The sequence below is a fragment of the Xenopus laevis genome, chromosome 2L (genome assembly GCF_017654675.1).
Source record: "Xenopus laevis strain J_2021 chromosome 2L, Xenopus_laevis_v10.1, whole genome shotgun sequence".
In the NCBI taxonomy this organism is placed as follows: Eukaryota; Metazoa; Chordata; class Amphibia; order Anura; family Pipidae; genus Xenopus; species Xenopus laevis.
Window position 1 is genome coordinate 14,701,583 of NC_054373.1, and position 25,751 is coordinate 14,727,333.

Here is a 25,751-nt window from a genome sequence, read left to right on the forward strand (position 1 = left end):
TTTTTGTACCACAATGCAGAGTCATTCCAGCATCATTCCCCAAAGGAAGTTCCACCTATTGCAGTTTTATAATGGCCCTCCCTACCTAGGTCATTAGCTCCAATTCCTACTGGGCCAGATGGGACCTGCCAACTAAACAGAATGGGGCTTTTAAAAAAAAATGCTTTTCATGCCTGACCATGCCCCTGATTCTCAAAGGCCACACTTTTTACAACCAAACCTGCCCACCACATGCCCAAACCCCCACAAGCACAACCCCTTTTCAGTTCTTTTACCACAAAGCTGGGTCTGTCTGGGCCCCCTACTGCCACAGGGCCTGAAAACCCGCCTTTTCTTCAGGTGACTAATCTCCCAGAAGTGCCTTCCCACTGTCTAAAATCAAAATTGCTGACGGGGTGGCACTCGGAGTGCTTCGTTTTCCAAAGTCACCCGAAGTTTCCTCTTGAGGCAATTGCCTTCCTGACGGCTAGAATCAAAATCGCCGGTGGGATGGCACTCGGAGCGCTTCATTTTCCGAAGTCGCCCAAAGTTTCCCGGTGTGGCAACTTTGGGCGACTTCGGAAAACGAAGCACTCTGAGTGCCATCCCGTCGGCGATTTTGATTTTAGCTGGCAGTAAGGCAGTTCGGGGTGATTAGTCGCCCGAAGAATCTCGCCACGCGACTAAATCTCCGCGAATCTCCACGTGTGTCTCTGCCCTAATTCTCTATTTGTTTCCTTTGGGCTGAAGATGGCTTTAGAGAATGTGTCTTTACTGCATGTTTGTTTTTATTCTTCACTGAATGTTTTTATTCATAGGGATGCATTGGTCCGGGCCCCTATTTTTAGCCACTTTACTTTCTCTATCTCGGTAAGAATTGGTGCATAGCTGAGTGCCTAGTTGGGGTATAATGGAAATCAACTCTGGCATGATTATGCTGCTTGCCTACTATCTTTTAGCGAATATGTAAGACTAGAATTAAGTTAAATCGGGACTCTCCATACACGGTCAGAAAATCGTACGAATCCTCGGATCTTTGCATCTATGGCCAGCTTTACTCTCGCTCGCCTTTACCCTGCCCATTCATCTACTGCTATGGGTCCCCAAGGAGGCCAGCTCCATAGTTTGATAATCTCTGCTATAGACATCTACATATTCCACTAACATAACAGGTCTTTCCATCATTTGGATCACAATATCTTTAGTATACTAAAAAAACATTTAATCATGAATTAATTTTGCCTCAAATAAGGATTAATTATATCTTATCTTGTTATTATTATTATTACAGGGGAAAAGGTAATCATTTGATTTGATTGATTTTTTTAATCAAAAAAGGGGATTTTTTTGATTAAAGAGCCGTCTCTGGATAACAAATCTCATACTTTGTCCAGGTATGGGACCTGGGGCTTTCCAGATAACGGATCTTTTCATAATTTGGATCTTTATTCCTTAAGTCTACTAGAAAATAATGTTAACATTAAATAAACCCAATAGGCTGGTTTTGCTTCCAATAAGGATTAATTATATCTTAGTTGGGATCAAGTACAAGCTACTGTTTTATTATTACAGAGAAAAGGGAAATCATTTTTAAAAATTTGTATTATTTGGATAAAATGGAGTCTATGGGAGACGGCCTTTCCGTAATTCGTAGCTTTCTGGATAACATTTTTCTGGATAACCGATCCTATACCTGTATATTCAAATATAAAAGGACAATGTTGCCTGTAGAAGCTTATTGTTTCTTAATCATTTCCAATGTTCTCTTTGATCCCCAGGCATTTTATCTTCTTTGGCCGCCCTATTTATTTATTGTTTCATGTTCCTTCTCAGCTTGCGTTTAAATGAATTAAAAAAAAAAGAGAGAGAGAATACGCCTGGCAAAACGTATACAATCCTACTAAATGCTTCTGAACAAAAGATTGGAATCTTCCTTATTGCATTTCAGCTTCTCGAGTTCTGTTCTGCTGGAATCAAGTCACAACAAACCACCAGACACCACTTACGTCTGACAGAACTTGCAGGATCATTTAGCCTGTGTGTAAACAGCTGCGTATAGTATGAAAGTCACGCCGAGCCCCAGATAAAAGGAGGTTCTGCCTTTATTTGAACTTGTTCCCTTTGCATTTTGGTATCTGTCTAACGCTGACATGGGAGAGAGTTCTGCAATCACTCGGCCTTGTCCAACACAACATAATTATCTTTATAATACGGGAGTCACTTGCCCCTATTGTGGCGACTTTATAGGATTCAGGATTTCGAAGAATGAGGAGACGAATCACTGCAATGCCACATGACAAAGGAGGGGATAAGAATTATTTAACCACTGAGGCTCATCAAATAATAAGAATTATTAGTCCTCCTTATACAGGAATGGGGTCCCTTATCCAGAACCACTTTTTCCAGAAAGTTCCAAATTACAGCAAGGCAATGTCCCACTTTATTTTAAACAAACAAATCTAATTATTAAAAATAATTTCCTTTTTCTCTGTTATAATAACGCAATGTCTGTATTTCATCCTAACTAAGCTGCATGAATATATATTGGTAGAAAAACAAGCCAAACGTTTTATATTATAGTTGGCAGAATTAAATATAATTTAAACATTTATACATTTATTTACATATTAGCAGACAACTCTTTAGTAATACTGATGGATTTTCATAGAAATGTGCCATTATTCCTTTAATTAATTAATTATTACCTTTGAGGTAACTGTTGCAATTGGTTTTCATTTTTTATTTTTTTGTGGGGTTTGAGTTATTTAGCTTTTTATTCAGCGGTTCTCCAGTTTGCTATTTTCGGCAATCTGGTTTCTAGGGTCCAAATGATCCTAGCAACCTTGCGCTGATTTGAACAAGAGACTGGAATATGAATAGGAAAGGCCTGAATAAGTAATAAAAAGTAGCAATAACAATACATCTGAAGCGTTACAGAGCATTTGTTTTTAGAGGGTCAGTGACCCCCATTTAAAAGTTAGAAAGAGTCAGACGAAAAAGGCAACTAATTAAAAACGATAAAAAAAGAAAACAATTAAGTCCAATTGAAAAGTTGCTTAAAATTAGCCATTCTATAACATATGCAGGGGCACATTCACTAAGTTTGGGTGAATGAATAGAGGGAAAAAAACTCGAATTTTGAGGAGTTTTTTGTGCTCCTCAACTATAGAATTGGCGTAAATTCGCCTGAGTAGAATGATTCGAATTAATCGAGCGAAAAACGCTACGACTATTCGCCAATTCGATAGTCGAAGTACTGTCTCTTTTAAAAATCATTTGACTGCCTACTTCGCCAGATTAAACCTACCGAATTGCTTTAAAAGCCTATGGGAGAGTCCCATAGGCATTTTTTCTATGTTTTTGATCGAATAAAAAGGCATTCGATCGAATGAAAATCCTTTGACCGAATATTCGATCGCTCGACTATTCGCCGGGCGAATATTCGCCCATTCGACTATTCGCCAGCGCGTAAATTCGCCCAAATTCCATATTCGATTCTATTCCCCAGTCGAATTTTGAGGGATTTAACCCCTCGAAATTCGACCCTTGATACATCTGCCCCTAAAAGTTAACTTAACGTTGAACCACCCCTTCAAGGTAGCGGTCCCAAACCTTTTTACCCGTAAGCCATATTCAAATGTAAGACGTGAAAAAACACAAGCATGAAAAAAGTTCCTGGGGGTGCCAAATAAGGGCTGTGATTGGGTATTTGGTAGGCAGTAACGGAACAAGTCGTTTCCAGGCCTGGGGGCAGGATGTGCCCTTCGGAAAACATTATTTGTAGTGGGCTTGCGCTGGTATGAATATCTCAGGGGGTGCAGGCCCTGGTGCAATCTAACAAGCCACACACCCAGTAGTTCCACCCCTGTTGGTAGCCCTTATGTGGACTGGCAACCTGCAGGAGACTTTTTGACAGTACACCTGTTTTTTTTACAACCAAAAATTGCCTGGAAATGAAAAATAAGCACCTGCTTTGAGGCCACTGGGAGCAACATCCAAGGGGATACCAGGGAGCCACTGGTTGGGGATCACTTAAGGTATAGTGATCCAAAGTACAGAAAGAACACCTATCCAGAAAACCCCAGGGCCCAAGCATTCAGGATAATAGATCCCATATCTGTGCCATGAACATAGTTGTTTACATAGAGAGACATATGCTAGAACTTTAACTTTTTTGGGATCGATGTGATCCGCATGTGCACTACGACTACTTTGTACTCATCTTTGATTTAGATTTGGCCATCAAGGTTTACAATACAGATGTATCGTTATAATGCTGTTAGCGATTCATAAAAAATGATTTTTACAAACCACATTTGGATGGGGATTATTTGTGTAATCAACATATTTTTTGTTATACACAGAATCTACAGAAAGACCAGTCATTACTACACCCATATGTGTTACTTGGGCCCTTTGAAGGGGACCCGTCTCCCAAAAGAATAATTCAAAATCCTATTTTATCACATTAGTCAAGCAAACTGAACAATAATTACACTGTATAAATTATTTGAATCTTGTTTCCTTCAGTCTGGGAATTTATAATTACAGCAAGCAGGCAGCAGCCATTTTGTGGACATTGTTATCATCCCAAAGTCTTGTTTGTGCACCAGAATGGGGTCCCTGGTGTCCATCCCCATGTCCTGGCTACACAATTAAACGGTGAAGAGAGACAGGGGAATGTGGGGAGGGCAGGGACATCTAGGATGATAAGCAAACACCAGACTTCAAGCATGAGATGGCCTTGTCTGTGTTTAGCATAGTGTATAAATTGTACTGCTATATAAGAATAAATGTTAGATGCCTAATTACTATTATAACACTATACAAAATGTAAAGTATAGGTACCAAATAGGTATAGGTACCAAATGACTTAGTACCTTATTTACTTTGCTTAACACAAGTTGTGCTTCGTGTTGCCATGTTGCTTGCTGCTTATAATTGATATGCGCCATGATACAGACGGTGGAGGCCATGATCCAGAAAAGTTCTTTAAAACCAGGAGGGTGGCATGCACAGGGGTTTTGCAGTTGTTAAATCAAAAGCATGATCAATTGCATGTAGCATGTAGGCCAGTGATCCCCAACCAGTAGCTCGTGAGCAACATGTTGCTCTCCAACCCCTTGGATGTTGCTCCCAGTGGCCTCAAAGCAGGTGATTATTTTTGAATTCCAGACTTGGAGGCAAGTTTTGGCTGCATAAAAACCAGATGTACTGCCAAACAGAACCTCAATGTAGGTTGACAATCCACATAGGGGCTACTAAATGGCCAATCACAGCCCTTATTTGGCACCCCGGGAACATTTTTCATGCTTGTGTTGCTCCCCAACTCCTTTTACTTCTGAATGTTGCTCACAGGTTCTAAAGGTTGGGGATCCCTGATGTAGGCTGAACACATTTTAGTCACAGGCCCTATTTTAGGGATGCACCAAATCCACTATTTCAGGATTCCAAAAAAATTTCGAATCCTTTAGGCAAATACCAAACCCTAATTTGCATATGTATATTAGGGAAAGAAGGGGGGGGCGAAAAGTCACTTGGATTTAGCCGAATCCTGCTGTAAAAGGCCAAATCCTGAACGAAATCTTGGATTCGGTGCATCCGTACCCTATTTATTTTGTTCATGTTGACCATAACGGCTCCTTTAAAGGAAAACTATACCCCTCGAATAATGTAGGTCTCTATAAAAATATATTGCATGTGTAAAACCCTGCTTCATGTAAATAAACCATTTTCATAATAATATACCTTTTTAGTAGCATGTGCCATTGGGTAATCCTTAATAGAAAACTGCCATTTTAGAAAATCATGGCCACCCTTAGGGATTGTAGGATTCACAGTGCACACAAACAAACCTAACAAAACATACGTTAGGTCACATGAGCCAATAAACAGACAAAGTCCTGTCTTTTGCTTCCACACTAGTGATGGGCAAATTTGGGGCGTTTCGCTTTGCCGAAAAATTTGCGAATTTCTCATGAAATTTGCGAAACAGTGAAAAATTTGCAAAACAGCGCTGGCGTCTCATTTTTGACGCCAGCATCCATTTTTTTGGACGCCGGCGTCCGTTTTTGCCGAAATTGCACAAAACGCCGGCACAAAAAAAACAGTTTCGTGAATTGCGGGAATCGCCACGAATTCGTGCCTGGCGAATAAATTCGCGCATCACTATTCCACACTTCTTCCTGTTACAGTTAGAGTTGTAGTTTTTCTGGTCAGGTGATCTCTGAGGCAACACAGAGACCATAACAAAATGCGGGTTCAAGGTAAGAGATGTAAAAGGGCAAGATTTACTTTATTATACATACCAGTTTGGTGAGATTCTTTAATATGCCACTTAATATGATATCAACTCTGTTGCTTTAATATTCATTTTGGGGTTAAAGTTTTCCTTTAATGCACTTGTGCAGGCAGTTAAAGGAACAGTAACACCAAAAAATTAAAGTGAAAATATAATATACTGATGTATAAAAAACTGATTTCCTTGCTTCAGAAACACTACTATAGTTTATATAAACAAAACTGAAAAAAGGCTATATGGCACAGGCTAAATAGTGGATAACAGATAACACCATTATGTTCTACAGAGCTTTTCTGTTATCTGCTGTGTAACCTGAACCTTTTCTCCTTTGAATGGCTGCCCCCGTTGCTACTCAGCAGCTTATTTATATAAACAATCGGTAGTGTTTCTGAAGCAAACACACCAGTTTTACCAGTGCAGGGCAACACTACACAATATTTGTATTACTTTAATTTTTTGATATTACTGTTCCTTTAAAAGGGTTCTAAACACTGCTTCAGTGCACTGCTCAACCAAACTTTGCTGGACTACCAATCCCAGAATACTATCTTCTAGATACCATACAAGATTCTGATTTGACATTATAACAATATAGAACATTTCTCACACATTTTAATGTTGCACTTAATTAATATAAGCCACTTCCTTTCTCACTGGTCTGGGTTCTCACACACACCCTACTCATCAAATCCATCACTGATTAACACATCCGACAAAGGCCCGGCTTCCTGCCTCTCCACACTTGCTTTTGTATTCTCACACTTAATTGCAGCTAATTAGGCACACACTTCTGAAGCTTTATGTCTCCTTTCCTTCCTTGAGGTCAGAAGAATATGTTTCTGGCTGGAGGCCACAATATTATATACATTGAGGGATATACTTGGATTACTTGGATTCAGTCCGAAGTGAGTGACATTCTACGGCTTTGGCTGTGACAATCTGGGATGAAATATTGGCATCTCGGTAAACAGGGCACCGTTTATTCAACAAGGGTTAAAAAGGTAAATGGTTTTGTTCTCAAGTAGAGGTTTGCATGAGCAGACAAGGTTTTATTATTATTAATGCCGTGCCCACACCCAGAGCATGAGAATAGTAATGGTAAACAATAGGAGAATAATACATGCTGATGCACAAATCATAAAGTGGTGTGACCAGATTTCTAGTAAAATCCACTTGGCACTCAAGTGGCCACACCTAATCTTCCTGTGGATGTAAAAGACATAATAAGCCCCTGTATATATGCTCGATCGCAACTGGTATATTAGCAGAGAATCTGAAGCTCCATGCCCTGTTGGAGTGCTCCTCCACACTGTGTTTAAAACTAAAATAAATGATTCCCTTTCTTTTATCATTTGATAAAAGGCAACAAAAGCACAGTCTGGATAATTATCAGAAGCAAATACAGTAGTAGGATTGCTGGTACATGTCAAACTGATGAACTCTTCTGAGCCACAGAAAGCAAACGTACAACACAGACCATCATTATACAATGTATTATTGCAGGAGGAAGCAGTGTTGGACTGGGATGCCAGGGGCCCACCAGAAACTCTTAGACCGTGGCCCCACTTTCCAAACTCTTATTCCTCCTCTCCTCACCCAAGCTCTTTATTCTCCTAGTCTTTGATATCTACTTACTATATTCTTCCATTATTAAGCATTTTTTCCATAACTAAATACTGAATGACCATGAAATAGGCTAAATGGTTAGAGCAAGAGGGCCCACTGGGAGTTTTCCTGGTATCCCGGTGGGCCAGTCCGACACTGGGAGGAAGAAATGGAACTATCTTTCACCCTGGCAATTAATTTTTAAGTCTAGTCTGTACTGTATGTCAAACCCAGGAACACAATCCCAGATGGAGAAGATCTAAGTCAATAAGAGGATGAATATTCTGCCTCCCCCCTTGCTTCCATTATAGAGATGCCATCCAGAGGCTCTGCCTGCCCAACATCTGGCCATGCCCCCTGACACCTTTTCCCCATCCCCCGATCACCTACTACCTACTGTACTGTTTCTGTGCAATGACGTTGAACCAGCCCTTTAATGCTGTATTTTACGCATCTACGTGCTGCCAAATGTTTGAGGGTTCATGGTAATTCTGGGGGGTGCCTCTCTAGCAAGGGACTTACCCAAAGATGGCCACAGATTTGGTATCAGGTAGCAAGAGGGAAGCAACGACACCCAGAGAAAACATGGCCAAACGTATTATATAGGCAGCTGAAGGCCTGTGTCTAGGATGGCAGCTTTGGGATCAGCAGAAATCTGGCGGTGGAGCCGATATGATTGGCGGATGCAGAACAGTTTACGTGCAAGTACCAATCAGAACACCACCACCAGAGAGGTGGCCAGAGAGTTGGCAGTTGAGGGGAGGAGTGCCTAGGACCGATGTTCCCATTAATTCCTTTTTGGCTATATGAGCAAAATAATTATTTTGTGCGCACATTTTAAGTTTGTGTGTGCATTTTTAAAAACTGTGCACAGGTCAGTATAAATGCAAAATGTTGTGTTTTCACTCAACTTTCTTTGCACACACCACAATTTGTTGTGTGCGCTGGCCTTTAAAATTTGTGTAAACCCACTAGAGGGAACATCGCCTAGGACGCTATGACTTTATTGAGAAAATGGAAAAGAATCTGCATTATGCACCCTTGTTATCTCTAAGGGGGGGTACAGAACAGTTTTTCAGGACCCCACCCTAGAGATGGCCCTCAACAGGGGTCTTGAATGAAAAAAGATCAAAAACCTTTACTCTAGACATTGCAATTGTAAAGCAGCTTGGCAATACAACATATACAATGTTCAGATCAAATAAATACCAGAGAGGATATTATGGCAAAGTAGTCGCTTTACAGACATCTCACTCATCCCGCTCCACTAAGCAAAATGATACAAATATTGGAAGAATTCCATGTATGTACAGAAGACTGGAAACCTAGTCACAACTTTGCAGATACATATCCTGCCTATATGCGCCTGGCCTTAATAATGAGTCCACAGTCAGACTTCTCTGTATATGCAATCCTTGTATGGCTGTTAGAGTTTGTTCCCGCATAATTTTACATCAAATTTCCCAAATCAAATATAAAGGAACCTGACGCGTCTGTTATTTACTTATCATGCATATGCTAATCTCTATATCAGCTGAAAACATTCAACATAAACATGCGGCCCCTAATTAAAATATAAGTCCATTCATGCAAACGAGGCATTGTGCTTGAATCCCTAGGAATGAAATTAGGGAATCACGGCCTCGATATAAACAAATTCCTAATGTCAAATCTCTTAGCAACCCATCAACAATACCAAGTAGTCCCATCCGCTGCCATTTCAATAAACATTGCTCTTATTTCTTAAGGGATTTGGCAGGAGTATTTGCTTAATAAACCTCCCACAAAGTGATATAATTCAGGCCTAAGGGATTAATAAATATGAGTCAGGACACAATGTATTGAAACATACACGTGTAACAGCCACCCTGAATGAGTTGTTATTAGTAATAAAATGTATGTTTGTGCCTAAACCTGTTAGACTGATCCCAAATAGCCTCCAAGTGCTAAACATCTATTGCAGGGGTTGACTCAGTCAGCCTTATTTAGTGGAGCACATTCTCATTCCTCACAGAGTAAAGGAAAGAGAACTATCTTGACCAAAAAATCAAGCAAATATCTATCAGGAAGATTAGAAAATCCTGTTGAGTATGGACCAAAACTACTCACTGATGTGGCCCTTCAGAAAGGGCCCATACAGGGGACTATAAACCGCCTACTTATTATTAACACCTTGATATACCAAGCACACAAGGTTATACATAAACACAAAGAAAACATTCCTGAAATACTGTGCGACCATTCAGCAGTTTTATACTACTGGATTATAAACAAAAGCAAATATCTCATTGGTCGGTTTTTGGATGTTGATTAAACATTTTGGGGTCACACTTTGCCAGTGTTTATATTTAGCCCCATCTAATGAGCTACAAATACAGCAGGGAATAAAAATAGAACCATCCTAGCAATTTATAGTATCACTCTTCCTGGGATTATGTCTCCAGCATTGTGTTTATAATAAGACAATACAAAGAGGCTGATATTTGTAATAAATTTTACAATCCGTGCACAGAATCCACCGCACTATTTTCATATTTCCCTTTACAAAGGGCGCAGTTATAAATAGCTCTGGAAATGGTCTGCCACAGCTGCACAGCAGTGATAAGTAAAGGGGTGTTTTCCAGGAATCAGGATCAACTGCTCCAAACTGGGATCAGGAGGCGGCCATTTATATGTACAAGTGATATCACCACTCAGCCAGTGTCAAGTGCAAACAGTCAGTGACTGCCAGACATTCTTATATTTAATCTCAGGGTAGGACTCCACGAGCGATTTTGTTGCGATCCGACAAAACGCATGCGACAAAAATAAGGCAAGAGATAGAATTGTCGCATGGCATCGCATCATTGATCCGACGCGATCCGACTGTCAGATGCAGACGCAGCACGCAGCGTCTGCATTCGACAATGCTGTGACACCATGGAACAATTCTATCTCTTGCCTTATTTTAGTCGCATGCGTTTTGTCGAAGAGCTTTGGATCGCGACAAAATCACTCGTGGTGTCCTACCGTAAAAGAAGTTGCCGCGTCACTTTTGCTGAAAGGGAAGATGTGCAGAAAGCAGGAGTCACGAGTATTACAGGATGTCAGTTTCTGTAACAACTGAGCAAATTAGGGATGTTTAACCTCTGAAATAAAAAAAGTTGTCCAACTACAATTCCCAATACTCATTGACAGTTATAAATTGTTGGAGGTGTTGGTAAAGGGCTGGTTCACATTTGAGTTAACTTTTATTTTGGTTTAGAATGTCCTGTTCTCAGCAACCTTTCAACTGGTTTTTATTTGCTATTTTTTTAGAGTTATTTAAATTGTCTTCTTCTTCTGCCTCATTTTTTTCAGGCTTCAAATAGGGCTTGCTGACCCCAGCATCCAAAAAAAGATTGCTCTGTGAGGCTACAATATTATTGTAATTATTATTTCAAGGGTATTTTTGAAAGAAATATTTTTTTGGGTTAAAAAAAACCTCGCATTTTTTGAGATTTATTATACCCTGACCCTGGAAATAGCTTAAATCCGAAAACACATCATCTAAAACCTGTTGAGGTCATGTAGAAGTCAATGGCAGAGGTCCCTTGAACCATATGAAGATATTAATAGCCTTCATGATATTCATGTTCCTGGTCTTGTTCTTGATCCATTAGAGAGTTGTAGGGTTGTTAACCCTGACTTCACTGATTACAGTTTTTTACATTTGAGTTTTTTCTTAAATTAGCAACCATTCGATTCGTAAGTTAATTCGAGGTCTAAAAAAGCTCACATACTGTAGTTCTAAAATTCGTCCTTTGATAAATAATCCCCCAATGTTGCCCTATTGCAAATAACCTGTTTGTCAGCAGTATATTGCAAATTTCTGACTCATGATGGAGTGAGCCCAATTAGAGCAGGGGAATTCTGCCAGTATAGGTCAATAGGCTTCAGCTGGAAGAAAGTGTTCAGGTGAGGAACAAATAAACCATTAATATATAAATCAGTAAAAAAAAAAAAACAGATTTATTAAGATTTTAAGAAACCTTCTTCCACGGTTATTACCGCCTGCCTGAGCAAGGTACAGGAAACAATACTCAATAAAACGCACATGAAATAAAAATAATCATTACACGTCAGTAGAGAGTCCAGCAACCCCCAGCTAAAGAGAGGCAACAATGAGAGATATTGCCTTCCTCTCCTGTCTGTGCTATTAGAATAACTTATTTGTACTGCAGACAAAAGAGAGTGAATCTGAGCCCCAGTTTGCACGGTTCCTGCTGGATTTTTATTCGGCTCTCAGTATTAAAATGACTACTTAGAGCTTTACACTGGTGCAATGTGAAATGTGCCAAAATATCTTATCTGATAGAGAAATGTCATTGGGACAATGAGAGGCAGAGGGGAAAGGAATTTCTCTGTTTCACTTCCAAATGTCTCCTAATGATGGTATCTGGCATTCCTGCTACATTCTCTGCCCCTGCACAATCTGGCTCACATCATGTAAATCCCAATTGCAAACCAGCTGTGCTACACCGGCCCGAAGACGGATGAATGTAAGCAATGTTCTACAGAAGCCAGGAGGCTTTGGGCCTATTCAGCACAGGCCTAAATGGGCTTGTCACTCAGTAAGGGCATTCTGGCTTCTTGGCGAGGAAAACGAGGGCGAAAGGTTTAAAAATCAACCTCCCAAAGACCAGAGTTATTATCAGGGATTTATATAGATAATGCACCTTTCTCATCAACAAATGTGTTTGTGGTGCAGTTATCAGTTCTGCAAAAATGCTTGCTTTATAATCTATATATATATATCTCTTATATAGGCAATAATATAGAAATAAATAAATAAAAATATATGTTTGAGGGATCATGACCATCGACATGTTCTAGGCTTTATGTTTCATGCTTTATGTTTTTCTATGTATCCTTATATATTGCATTTGGGGCATTTTGATATTCAGACCTTTCATCTACACTCGAATATTTTACTATGTAACCTTAACAATACAGCCAGGTTGACTGTGCGTTGTAAAACAAAAAGCTACAAATAATACTGTTACATAGTATGTTTTTATTTCCTTATTCAGTTGAATTGGGGTTTTAACATAAAAGTGTTTTGAATTTTAATGTGTTATATATGTGAATCTTAACAACTATAGTACTTGACGCATAGTGATGATGATGATGATGCTGTCAGCCAATTAGCCTTTCCCGCCATTTAGGGTACTTAAGGCCTTCATTGTATACCTGTCTGTACTTTGAGAAAGGCCTCGGGAGGCCGAAACGTTAGTCTTTTTTAAAATAAACCATTTTTGATTTTTAAGACCTGTGAGTGCGGACCTTCTCTGTTGAATTGTAATTCTAAATATTTTGGACACTGCACCCAGGCACGTTTATACCATGTTACGTGAGTGCTGACTTCCCCATGGATCGATACTATATATATATATATATATATATATATATATATATATATATATATATATATATATATATATGATATGACAAAGGAGAGCACACCTATAGAAATCAAATGCCTGTATATATACAGGTATGGGACCTATTCAGGCCAGGATTTTTGGAGAGGCCACCAAGGCTCGGGCCTAGGGCGGCAGGATTTTAGGGGGTTGCATGCTGCCCAACCACACCCACATTGGTTCAGAAACACTGGGGAGGCACAGGAGATACAATAGTTTTTAAAATTTCCTGTACACCAATCCCATTTCTCTAAAAATTCGATAAAATGGAGGGGACGGAGCGACAAACGACAGCGGGCCTAGGGGCACCCACTATGTAAATCCGTAAGCCCTGGACCTATTATCCAGAATGCTCGGGACCTGGAGTTTTCCAGATAACAGATCTTTCTGTAATTTGGATCTTCATACCTTAATTCTACTAGAAAATCATTCAAATATTAAATAAACCCAATAGGCTGGTTTTGCTTCCAATACGGATGAATTATTTCATAGTTTGGATCAAGTACAAGTCACTGTTTTATTATTACAGAGAAAAAGGAAATAATTTTGTAATATTTGGATAAAATGGAGTCAATGGGGTATATTTATCAAAGAGTGAAGTTAATAGTGAAGTTCCGCCACTAGAGTGAAATTCCGCCACTCTCCATTCATCTAGTGGTGGAACTTCACTCTCTGATAAATTTACCCCTATGGGAGATGGCCTTTCCGTAATTCAGAGCTTTTTGGATAACAGTTATCCATATATGGATCCCATACCTGATCCGTTTTATACAGGTCTCTTACTTAATTTTATGTTTCTATTTGTTTAATTATACAGTGGTTATTTTCCTTTAGCTTTGTATTCCATAGCTTCTATGAAGGTGCTACTGACTTGCAGTTTCAGTCTTGATCCTAAGCTCTCTGGATCTAACCATACTTACCATCAGCCATAACCCTCCTGTTGTGTTAATATAAGCGCTAATTCAATAAAAAGAAGTTAGAAAAAGAAACTAGAGGTGCCACTCACCTAATGCACACCACCTGCCTTCCACATATTGATATTGAACACTGTTGCTGCCGCACTGGGCACTGGGCATGGGAAAGTTTTGGGTGGTAGAGGTATTTTTCACCAATGGAGAAAATGCAACATCTGTTTGCAGCCAAATGTTTCTTATTCTCCTCCTGTTTGCAGCCAATAGACAGTGGCATATTCCTTGTCTCTGTAACCAGTGATAAGCAGCTACATGTAGTTACATGGCCAAAGTGTGTATGTCTAGTAACCCATAGCAACTAATAGTATTTACTGGTCCAATAAAATTAGAACATTAGTTATGACTAAGTGCTCCTGAAGCACTGAAGCAATAGACCAAAGTTTTTAGCTTATAAGTTGTTGTTTTTTTGATGACTTTTGTGATTTTTGAGTGCCCTATTTTGTTCAATTTTGAGGCTAGACATCACAAAGTAGGTCCCTCCAGACTCCACTGATTTTGTTGGATTCTTGGTAGCGATGGAGTCAGTATAAAAAAAAAATACAGATGAAATGTAACCCTAATCCGTGCTTACGGGAACTGGCCGAATTAGTCACAGTATCTGCACTTACAACAAAAGCCTTCTGGAGGATCTGCTGGGCTAAAGTGCAGAAATACAAATTAACCAGCAGGTAAATAGGGAGTGGGTCAGAGCCTTCGGCTACTATTATCCTACCCACATTAGACTTTACATAGCAGATCTGGACCAAGAGCCAAGTCACGTGACTACTTCCCAACACGGTGGGAAACTTCTCCTTTGATGACAGCTTGAGAGGAATTGTTATCAACTTTGATATGAGGCTATTACATGTCTGTGTTTATTCTAGTGTTTATTGAAGGATACCACAGGTGTCAATGCAGATCAATGAAGTGCCACTGTATACAGGTGAGGGTGCAAATTGGTGATGCCAATGTTTAATGATCACTCAGTACAACTGGTTTAAGTAGGAAACTTCATAACCTTGCAGATGTACAGCCTGCAGCATTCTATCCTGCAGAACCTCAAGATTAAATAAAATGTTTACCATTCAATTAATTATTCATTATTGCCCTCCTGCAAATATGTGGTGTCTTATTTTATTATTTAAGGCAGGGGTCCCCAACCACCTGGCCATAGACCAGTGGCGGGCCACGCCGAACGGGGTCGTCTCTGATCCCAGCTGCAGTCTTTAATATCTGCAAAAACTGAGAAAAGGGTCCTAATTACCTGCAATCCCATCTCCCTCATGTGCCATTTCCCCCTCCCCCCCAGTAAAAATTGTCTTGCTTGAAACTGGTCCGTGGTACAAAAATGGTTGGGGACTAGTGATGGGTGAATTTGTCTCGTTTTGCTTCACTGAAAAATTTGAGAATTTACTGTGAAAAAGTGAAAAATTTGCAAAACGCATTAAAGTTATTGGGAATCAAAATTATTTTGACGTGCGTCAATTTTGACGCCCGCGACAATTTTTATACTATTAAAGTCAATGGGCATCCGAATAATTGTGACGTTGGAAAATTTTTATGTGCCCGACTATTCTACGAATGTATTCACCCATCACTATTGGGGACCACTGATTTAAGAAATAAAACGTATATATGTCTGAAAGTAGCCTGCAGCTTCTATGTCTGGTATGAGTATTACCGTTCCAAAAGCTGGAATGTCCCTCCAACTAGGGAGAATTAGAAATATGGGTTAAATGGTACATCCCTAAAATCACCAATTGAGAATGTTTCTCATGCTCTTCTAGTTGGGGGGTTATAGCTCAAGTGGAACAAACATCTTAAATTAGAAAACTGCTGGCGGTAGACTGGGAACGGAAGTAGAACAAAAGCCAAAGCATGTAATAATCCCATTGGACACTGGAACATGCTAGCATTATTATACTGTAAAGTATCCATGCCGTGTCCGCTGGACAACTATTCCAGGTACCTTTTCTGCTTTTGCAAAAGAAACGTTGCCTTATGGTATCTTACATTTTGTTCTGTCTAGTTTCAGTCACCATCTTCATGTGAGAAGATGATTTCTACTTTCTCCTGAACTCTTTTAAACCTAAATCTTGGTATATTTGAATGCACCTATGACATCCCCTCTGTCCCTCCTATGCCTTATATTATAACTCCCAACAAACTGGACAATTTCTACAACATAAACAATGATGACCATGCCCAGACCTGACCCTGATCATCAGCCTTGAACAGCCTCTACATGGGTGTACTGGTCCACAACGGGGACAAACCCACCTAAATAGCAACACTGGAGAAGTTTCAAGGGCCACTTTTACCTGACATTTTCCTTTAGAATTATAACTAAAACAGAGAAGTGCAATTCTGGCACAGACTTAAGTTTTCTATATTATTAGTCTATGAGAAGGCAAGGTCTTGTTCCACTGGCCACATCCCCAGTGATGTAGATCATGACATCTGGCCCTTCAAGCAACTCATGGGACTGCTAGTCTGGTTTAACTGCTCACTTAAGTTTGAGACTACGAGTCCAAAAATGGGATAATGGGAAAAAAATGATTTTTAAGACATTTAAAAGTTTTCCTAAACATTTTGAATGCAGCATGTTTGCAGGAGCATTTTTATGGTGCAAACTGTTCCTCTGTCTGAACATGCTGTTAGCCATTATATACAGGGTGAAGAAGACATCAAAAGTAATAACAAGCCTTTCTGCAATGGTGTTTGGAATGGACACCCGTTAAAGTGTCAAAACCATATCTGAATGTTCCAAGTGATGCTGTTAGAAAGATGACAGATGACAGGGAACATTTTTGATGGCAACTAATCTCCTGTAAATTCTTTCCCACCAGCAATAAAGTGTTGCTTCAATCTTCGGAAGTTGCTCAAGAGGAATCTTCAGGCGACTTTAGAAGACACATGGGTTTTACCACCAGAGATTCACTTTATCACTGATGGGAAAACATTTACAGAAGATTAGTCGCCCGCCGAAGAGGAGATTTATCGCTGGCGATTACCCTTCTTGTGGACCATTGTCCTATTTATAAGCAGTGCCCAGCTATATGACCAAAATAAAAGACACGTACCCCAATAAGCCATTTGCATTAATATTGAGGCCCACAAATATAAGATGTTGTAAAACTTAATGATATACTGTCGGTGCTGTTTTAGGCCTATAGTGGATATAAGGAAGACTCATAGAAGTTTTCCTTCTTGGGGGCCCCATCTGGAGATTATGCTGTCCCACAGTGCTCCCTAGGGCTGCAATATTCAGTTTTTGACTAGTCTCTTACATTCCAACAAAATTTCGTTTTTTAAATTAATTTTTATATAGGCATGTACCAAATCCTGGATTTTATTGGGGACTGACATGTTATATAGAAACGGCTTGGGGAAAATCTTGGATAAATTGCAAAAACAAGGATTATACCATGTTAGCCAGAAACATCTGGCTGATACAAATACAAGACTAAAGTTGGCCATAAATGGCCAAGTTTGGTCCATTTCGACCAAACTTCCTGCTCATTTGGACATGCATGCTAAGTTGTTGGTCCATTTCACATGATCCTGTAGATAGATGATGATAAGCATCCTCTAATTTTATTGGATAGCAAATGATTTCTCATCTGGATTTCATCTGGTAATAAACAATGCCGGCCAGCTTATGGTGGAAAGCTAGACGAGAAAGCGAAAACAGTTCCTCTTTTAAAACATGGCAACTCCCCTGTATTTGCCATGTGCAGAAACAGGTCTGTCTCCAACTTTCAGTAATTTCTACTCGAAACATAATTTCTCCCCTCTACTGAAATGCAAAGAGTTGTCCCCCAAAGACCAAAGTAGGGGAGCAGGGAACACAGAAGTGGACGGGTCAGGGTGTTATAGAAGAGGTGGACAAGATGAACCAGGATCACTTTGGAACTGGGCTGACAACCCTGTCTTCACTACCAGTCATTCAAACTGCCGGCCCAAACCGGCACAACAACTGGAAGGTGGTAAATACATATGTATGACTTTTCATTTGATATGGCCAACCTCATTTCCACAAGAGAGTAAAGAAAGGGTTTGTTTTTAGAATTTAGGACAAATGCGCCCAGATTTTAGTTTACACATTATGAATGGGAATTTGGCATTTGTTCGTAAGGGAATTATGAATTAATTGCAGCTATAATTTTTCAAAGCATTTAAAGCCCTAATACCATTCCTACGTTTATGTGCCAAGACCGGCTAATTTACGCATTTGATGAATTGGCCTTGACCTATTAACGAAATGTGATATGCAAAATCTAATCGAAAATTTGCTGTAACTAATTGACTGTGGTTAACAGCTTTCTGTAAGCGAATAATGATAACAAGTCAGAGATTAGTGAATGCTAAACTGATGACATACCAAAGGAAACATGGGCCTAATCAGAGCCAAAAGATAAATGAGTTCAGACCCAATGACTTACAATAGTGCGTCTGTACAAAGCAAGCGATCCCTACTTACGGCTTCAATCAACGTTTGCTAAAGGGGAGGATTACAAATTCCAGTGGAATTTTGAAACAAAATAAAATGTTTGGGGGGGGGGGTACTCAGTGCCATAGATGTGCAAAGTGCTGATTAGTGATCACTCAGTGGGTAGCTGGGGGCTCCTAAGATAGGGGGCAACAGCATGACGAACTCCCACCCTAAAGTTGCCAGTACAGGTATGGGACCAAGAATGTTGGAACCTGGGGTTTTCCAGATAACGGCTCTTCCTGTTACTTGGATCATCATACCTTAAGTCTACTAGAAAATCATGTAAACATTAAATAAACCCAATAGGCTGGTTTTGCCTCCAATAAGGATTAATTATATCTTAGTTGGGATCAATTACAAGCTACTGTTTTTTCATTACGGAGAAAAGGGAAATTATTTTTTAAAATTTGGATTATTTGGATAAAATGGAGTCTATGGAAGACAGCCTTTCTGGATAACGGGTATTCTTATAACCAATCCCATACTGCCAAATGACAGTGAAGAAATCTTCCACTAAATGTGCTCCCATACCACTTGATAGTAAGATCATTTCCTTGTCCCTGTATCACCAGCACTATTCGTTTTTCCTTTAATTTATGCCGTTATCACTTTCCACAGGCACAAGTACAAGTGCCCAAGAGAGACAACTCAGCAAGAAAGAGTGGAAAGACTGAAGAATGATTTTTTATTTGTGGGGCTGGAAGGTCTCTCTTAGCCCTTTCTTAAATATATATCCATGAATGCAGCATACTTCCAACAAAAGCTGCGATTTCTTAGTGATTTAAACAGGGGCGATTCTGGCTATAATGCCGCCTGAGGCGGCCTTCTTTCGCCGCCCCCACCCCTCCCCACGGCACTAACCTTTATAGCGCCGGAGAGGGTAGGGGCGGTCCGCGACGCTTAGTGCAGAGAGCGCAATAGCTCTTAGTTACCAGGAGCGGCATTTTTGCCGCCCCTGGCAACCAGGGGGGCGCTGCTGCCTGAGGCGAGTGTCTCAACTCGCCTCATTGGTGGAGCGCCCCTGGATTTAAAGGGGGTTTACCTTTAAATAAACTTTTAGTATGAAAGTAGAGAGTGACAATGTGCAATTGGTTTTCATTTGTTATTATTTGTCGTTTCTGAGCTATTTAGCTTTTTATTTAGCAGCTTTCCAGTTTGCAATTTCAACAATCTGGTTGCTAGGGACCAATGTCTCCAAGGGTTATTTCCATAAGACCTTTATTCCCAACAAGCCCTATACATTTAGCAGTGTCTACACTTCTGCTGTGAAAGTGGGCCCTGGATGTCAGTTTCTCTGGTGGGCCCTAGGAAGCCCAATCTGTCTGGTCAAGATGGCGTATGGGACTTCACTGTTCCATAAGGCAAATTTGCTCATGAAGTGGGGATGGGGTGGGACCATGAGGGCGTGTCTGTAATGTAAGGGGTGGAGTCATTATGTAAATTAGCAGAGTCATGGAGTGGAAGCTGGGAAAGGTGCCAGATTGAAGGACTGGTCAGAGGACTAAATATGACAAATTTAACCGCAAGTACATTGTCAATACATATATGATATCGGCTATGGCCTTAGCTAGTATTTTACCCCATTATCAGAGGCTCTGCTGCAGAGATCAGAGAAATTATCTGTGTCTGTACTTGAAGTGGTGCTGAAGGAGGTTATGGTCAGTGGAAACAAGACATGTCTTAAGTTGGCCTTACATGTGAGGTCATCAAACAAGCAGCCCTTTGCCCATTTTGTTCACCCAAATGTTTAGCCTGGAGGCCCAGAGAGAAAACAAAGCAGCCCCAACACAATAGAATTTTCTAGCCTATTGGCTCAATATCCGAATGAGCCAATAAGCCGCTTTCCCAATATAAACAGCTTTAAGGAACAGCTGTGCCCTGAGGTCATATTATCATGGGGACCCCTTGAAAAGGGAAAATGTTGATAAAAATATAAAGGATAAATGTATCAACTTTCAGATATTTTATGTACAGTATGTCAGCAGTATCCAGTCTGTGGGCCACCAGCAGTTACTTGAACTACAAGAAATTGCAGTGCCGGATAACCTGCCTGGGGGCCCCATATCTTTATCTCCGGCCCTGGTCTAAGTCATTCCTGGCCACTGGCTGTGAGTGTGAGAATTTCTAACTGCAATGGAGACAGAGGGCAAATGTTACGTTGCTTTGTGCATTCTCTCACAGCAGGCATGGAAGCGATTATAGGAAGCCCTGAGATGTCTCGTGAGGGATCCATCCCCAATTGCTCGGGGAGAGATCTGAGCTCAGGGAATGCACAGAGCGGAAAAAATAAATCAATGAACCAAGAAAGAATTCCTCATTCCAATCTAAAGTAACAGAGAAACAGAGCAGAACAAAAATGGGCAAACACATATCCCAAAGAACCATGCAGAATGACTTAAATGTTTCCAATAAAACTCCCCCCTAAGGCTCTACCTTACTACTAGCCATTCCCCTTGTAGCTCTATGACCCCCTACATTCCTGCACTTCCAGGCACGGAGCACACCTTTACCTGAGCTGACCGTCCTTTTTCAGTTCTATGTTTTGTACTATGTACAGTGCCATGTTCTGTCTGACAATATGTTCAGTTAAAGGACAAGTCAATCTCAAAATAAAAATGTGGCTAATAAATGAAAACATAATTCTAAGCAACTTTCGAAATATAAATTATGGAAAGTGCTTTAAAAAGTTAATTGTAAAAGAAATTGCTATTGAAAGCAACATTTGCTTAATGCCTGGTTGTTACTTTTTAATCAGTGTTCCTCAGCAAAGACAGGTCTGTTAGGGCAGAGACACACTCTCAGATTTGGGGAGATTAGTCTCCTAGTGACTAATCTCTCCGAACTGCCTCCCACAGGCTAGAATGTAAATTGCCGGCAAGATGGCAATCGGTGCGCTTCGTTTTCCGTAGTCGCACGAAGCTGCCTCACGAGGAAACCAAGGGCAACTTCGGAAAAAGAAGCGATCCGATTGCCATCCCGCTGGCGATTTAGATTCTAGCTGGCGGGAGGCAGTTTGGGGAGAATAGTCGCCCTGAAGAAGAGGCGACTAATTGCCGGACTGACTAAATCTCCCCAATTCTGAGTGTGTTTCTCTGCCCTTACACAGCTGCCTTGTCTTTCATTGTATCAACAGTCTGAACCATCAGGACAAAATAGACAGGGACAAACATTGCTTTCAATAGCAATACATCTACAAATAACTTAAACACCGTAGAACATTTGTAATGAATGAATATTGCAAAGTTGCTTACAATGATGTATTCTTTTATTAGGCAAAATTTTATTTTGGGGTTGACTTCCCCTTTAAAGGAGTTGTTTGCCTTTTGAGTTATGTAGCTTTTTATTCAGCAGCTCCCCCATGTGCAATTTCAGCAATCTGGCTGCTATGGTCCAAATTACCCTAGAAACCATACAATGCAATACAATTTGAATAAGAGACTGGAATATGAATAGGGGAGTTTTAGGAGAGCCCTGAATAGAAAGATGAGTAATAAAAAGTAGCAATAAAAATACATTGCAGAATTACAGAGTATTTGCTTTTTATATGGGGTCGGTGACCCCTATTTGAAAGCTGGAAAGAGTTGGAAGAAGAAGGCAAATAATTTAAAAACTATAAATAATGATGACCAATTGAAAAGTTGCTTAGAACTGACCATTCTAGATCAGTGGACACCAATGCCTTCTCCTGGAGGCGTAAAGCAGGAGTGGCCATACTTTACTAATGCGAGGTCTACTTTTAGTGATGTTGTCCTATTATGATCTACATCCATAAAAGCATTGCAAGCATTCTGTTCCATGGAAAATATTACTTAAATATTATATTGATTTATGAAAGAATTTATATTGGTATATTTAACAAACAACTATTTTTTATGTAACCTTAATATAATAAATATCTGGAGGGTGATTTAGACAAGCTACTGATCACCAGCTAAAGGTCTACTGGTAGATCCTGATCTACCTTTTGGGCATCTAAGGTATCTGAGGGCACAGGGGTAGCAAAGCAAGGGCACAACTTTACTTTAGCCTATAAATTAGCAACTAATCTGTCCTGTCAGAAAATATTATCCGTGATGCCTCCGTCTATAGCATGACAAGGGGGTCATTGGCTGCCCCAGGGTCTCAGGAGCCAGCAACCCTTCTCATCGGATTTGTAGTGCCCTCATTTGGCGCCCAGGTTAGACAAACAGATTAGTACTACTGGGAAATTTGAATATTGGGGATTAGGTTTGTCAGATCCCTAATCACCCAGTTCTACTCTGTATCTGCCCTTGGCACCCTGGCACAATGACTAGTACAGAGGGCAGCTATAAAACTGAATATCAGACAGATCTAGAGCTACACAAGGTTGGATGGAGAGATCTGGCACACATCAGCACACGGCTGGATATGTTAATAAAGAGCCAAACCAACCCAGTGTTGCTGCCAAGTTCTGTGCAACCCATTGTGCCTCCTGACAAAGACCCCATATCAACTGTTTTGAATAAAATTGAATATCCTGATCCAAGTACATGACAATTAAAGCCAAAGCACCCTCTTTTCTGATGCCACACACCCTAGCAGTACAAGAGACTATAGGCTACGAACCCATGGGAGATGTGTTGTGTCTCTAATAGTTATCCCCAATGCAGTGTAGTTTAATGCACCTTCAGCACAACCCAAAATCTAATGTGTGCCAAATGCATTTGGGTGTATCAGAATATAAAGGGGTGGTTCACCTTTAAGTTAACTTTTAGTATTATAAAAAAGTCAATTCTAATAAATGTTTCAATTGGTGTACATTATTTTTTTTTTATATATAGTTTTTGAATTATTTGCTTCTGACTCTTTCCAGCTTTCCTATGGGGATCACTGACTCCATCTAAAAACAAATGCTCTGTAAGGCTACAAATGTATTGGTATTGTTACTTTTTATTACTCATCTTTCTATTCAGACTCTCTCCCATTCATAATCCAGTTTCTTACTGAAATCAGTGCATGGCTGCTAGGGTAATTTAGACCCTAGCAACCAGATTGCTGAAACTGCAAACTGGAGAGCTGCTGAATAAAAAACTAAATAACTCAAAAACTACAGATAATAAAAAATGAAAACTAATTGCAAATTGTCTCAGAATATCAGTCTGTACATCATACTAAGGGTAGAGACATACGCTGCTTTAACAGCGACAAATCGCTTCATCTTCGGGCGACTAATCTCCTCAAACTGCCTTCCCGTTGTTCCGAGTGCCATCCCGCCGACTAATCTCCCGAAATAACAGCGTGTGTCCCTAAAAGTTAAATTTAAGGTGAACAACCTCTTTCCAGGAGTATCCACCCTCAAATACAACACATCTTGAATGTATAATGCATGATTTCCATGTAGTAATAGTGTTATTGTTATTCCCTGGTACCCCAGAATGGGAACCGTTGAGCCGGCCAGCCACTTGTCTGACTTACTCACAATGCAATGCTCCAATCTCTGGTTAATTACAGTTTTGTGGCTTCAGTATAGCATGACAAACAACAAGTAAATTGCCCTTTAACAGACCAAAGTGAGTTTTATATGGATGAATTATATTATCTGCTATAATACTATTACTCGGATGGTCAAGAGTGCTCTAACAGCCAGCTAATGACACCGTGCATTTCAGATCTGATATAACTCCTTGCACAATGCTGCGATTAGACACGGGCAGACTTGTCATCTGACCTGGCTCATAGGCACCAACTGGGCACAGATAAAGGTCAATTTATACTCTAAAGCAGTGGACCCCAACCAGTAGCTCACGAGCAACATGTTACTCACCAACCCCTTGGATGTTGCTCCCAGTGGCATCAAAGTAGGTGCTTTTTTTTTTGAATTCCAGGCTTGGTAGCAAGTTTTGGTTGTATAAAAAACAGAGCCTCCTGTAGGCTACCAGTCCATATAGGGGCTACCAAACAGCCAATAACAGCCCTTATTTGACATCCCCATGGACTTTTTCATGCTTGTGTTGCTCTCCAATGCTTTTTTACATTCAAATGTGGCTCACGAGTAAAAAATTTTGGGGAACCTTGCTCTAAAGACATTTTATTATATACAGTAGGCATGTCTAGCCTGCAGCCCTCCAGCTGTTGTTGAACTGAACCTGCAACAATACCCCTTTGGGTAGTTCAACAGGGCGGGGGACCTACTACAGCTGGATCATCTTGCCTCAAATAGGGGCACCAACCCTACTGAATTGTCAAGGGGGTCCAAAGGTGGCAGAGTGAATTCAGAGCAGGGAATGGATCCCACCATGGGTTCAGGGGGTTGTGTTTCCTACTTACCAGAAAAGTCAGCCAGGGCAGAGACCTCTTTAGCCCAGAGGAGGAGGAGGAGGATGCAGTACAGAAGGCTTGAGCCAATCACTTGTCTCCCTTGATGCCCATCTCGCTGGACCATGATGCGGACCTGTCACTCACATGATCCACGCTGCGGCCAGCCTGTTGCTTAAATTCGTTGAGAAGCGCAGCATTCCTCATCCGATGTCCCTGCCCACCTGGCTACCAGATCCCTGCTGCTGGCTACCAGATCCCTGATGCTGCCCTTGGCTCTTACAGGCTCCCTTTATGGAATCCCTCTATAGAGACACTGGAAAGAGCATTCTATGTGTAGCAGCTCAGGATGTGCAAGGAACTGAGTGACAGGCAAAGTGCGTATGAGTTGTATCCAGAGCCATGATCACTGGCAATAAACACAAGCTCCTTCCCTGCCCCACAAGCACGTGGAATGTTTGGGAAAGTCGCTGCAACACGCCCCCTTCCACAGCTGCGATTCTTATCCCTTGACATCTTAGCGACCAGCGCCACCTATTGGTCAGAAGGACAAGTGCGTTCAAAACACCAGATAAGGATTCTGCACAGTGAGTGAGGAGAGCCCCAGGGAAGCTTAGGAGCAGCATTAGGATTAGATTCCAGCACTGTAACAGGACAACATAAATAATCAGTATCAACCTATGGATATTTGGAGTTGTACTTCA

The 25,751-nt window shown here is 40.6% G+C and overlaps 1 protein-coding gene across 2 annotated transcripts in view; it reads right to left on the reverse strand.

The window, feature by feature from the left end:
- The window catches only part of LOC108707421 (protein eva-1 homolog C), a 64,121-nt gene extending 38,620 nt beyond the window's left edge, over positions 1-25,501 (reverse strand). For both annotated transcript variants that reach the window (XM_041581577.1, XM_041581576.1), the window contains exon 1: positions 25,060-25,501. In XM_041581577.1, the coding sequence (XP_041437511.1) occupies positions 25,060-25,174 (115 nt within the window). In that variant the 5' untranslated portion in view covers positions 25,175-25,501. The remainder of the gene's footprint in view (positions 1-25,059) is intronic.
- Between the last annotated feature and the right edge of the window lie 250 nt (positions 25,502-25,751).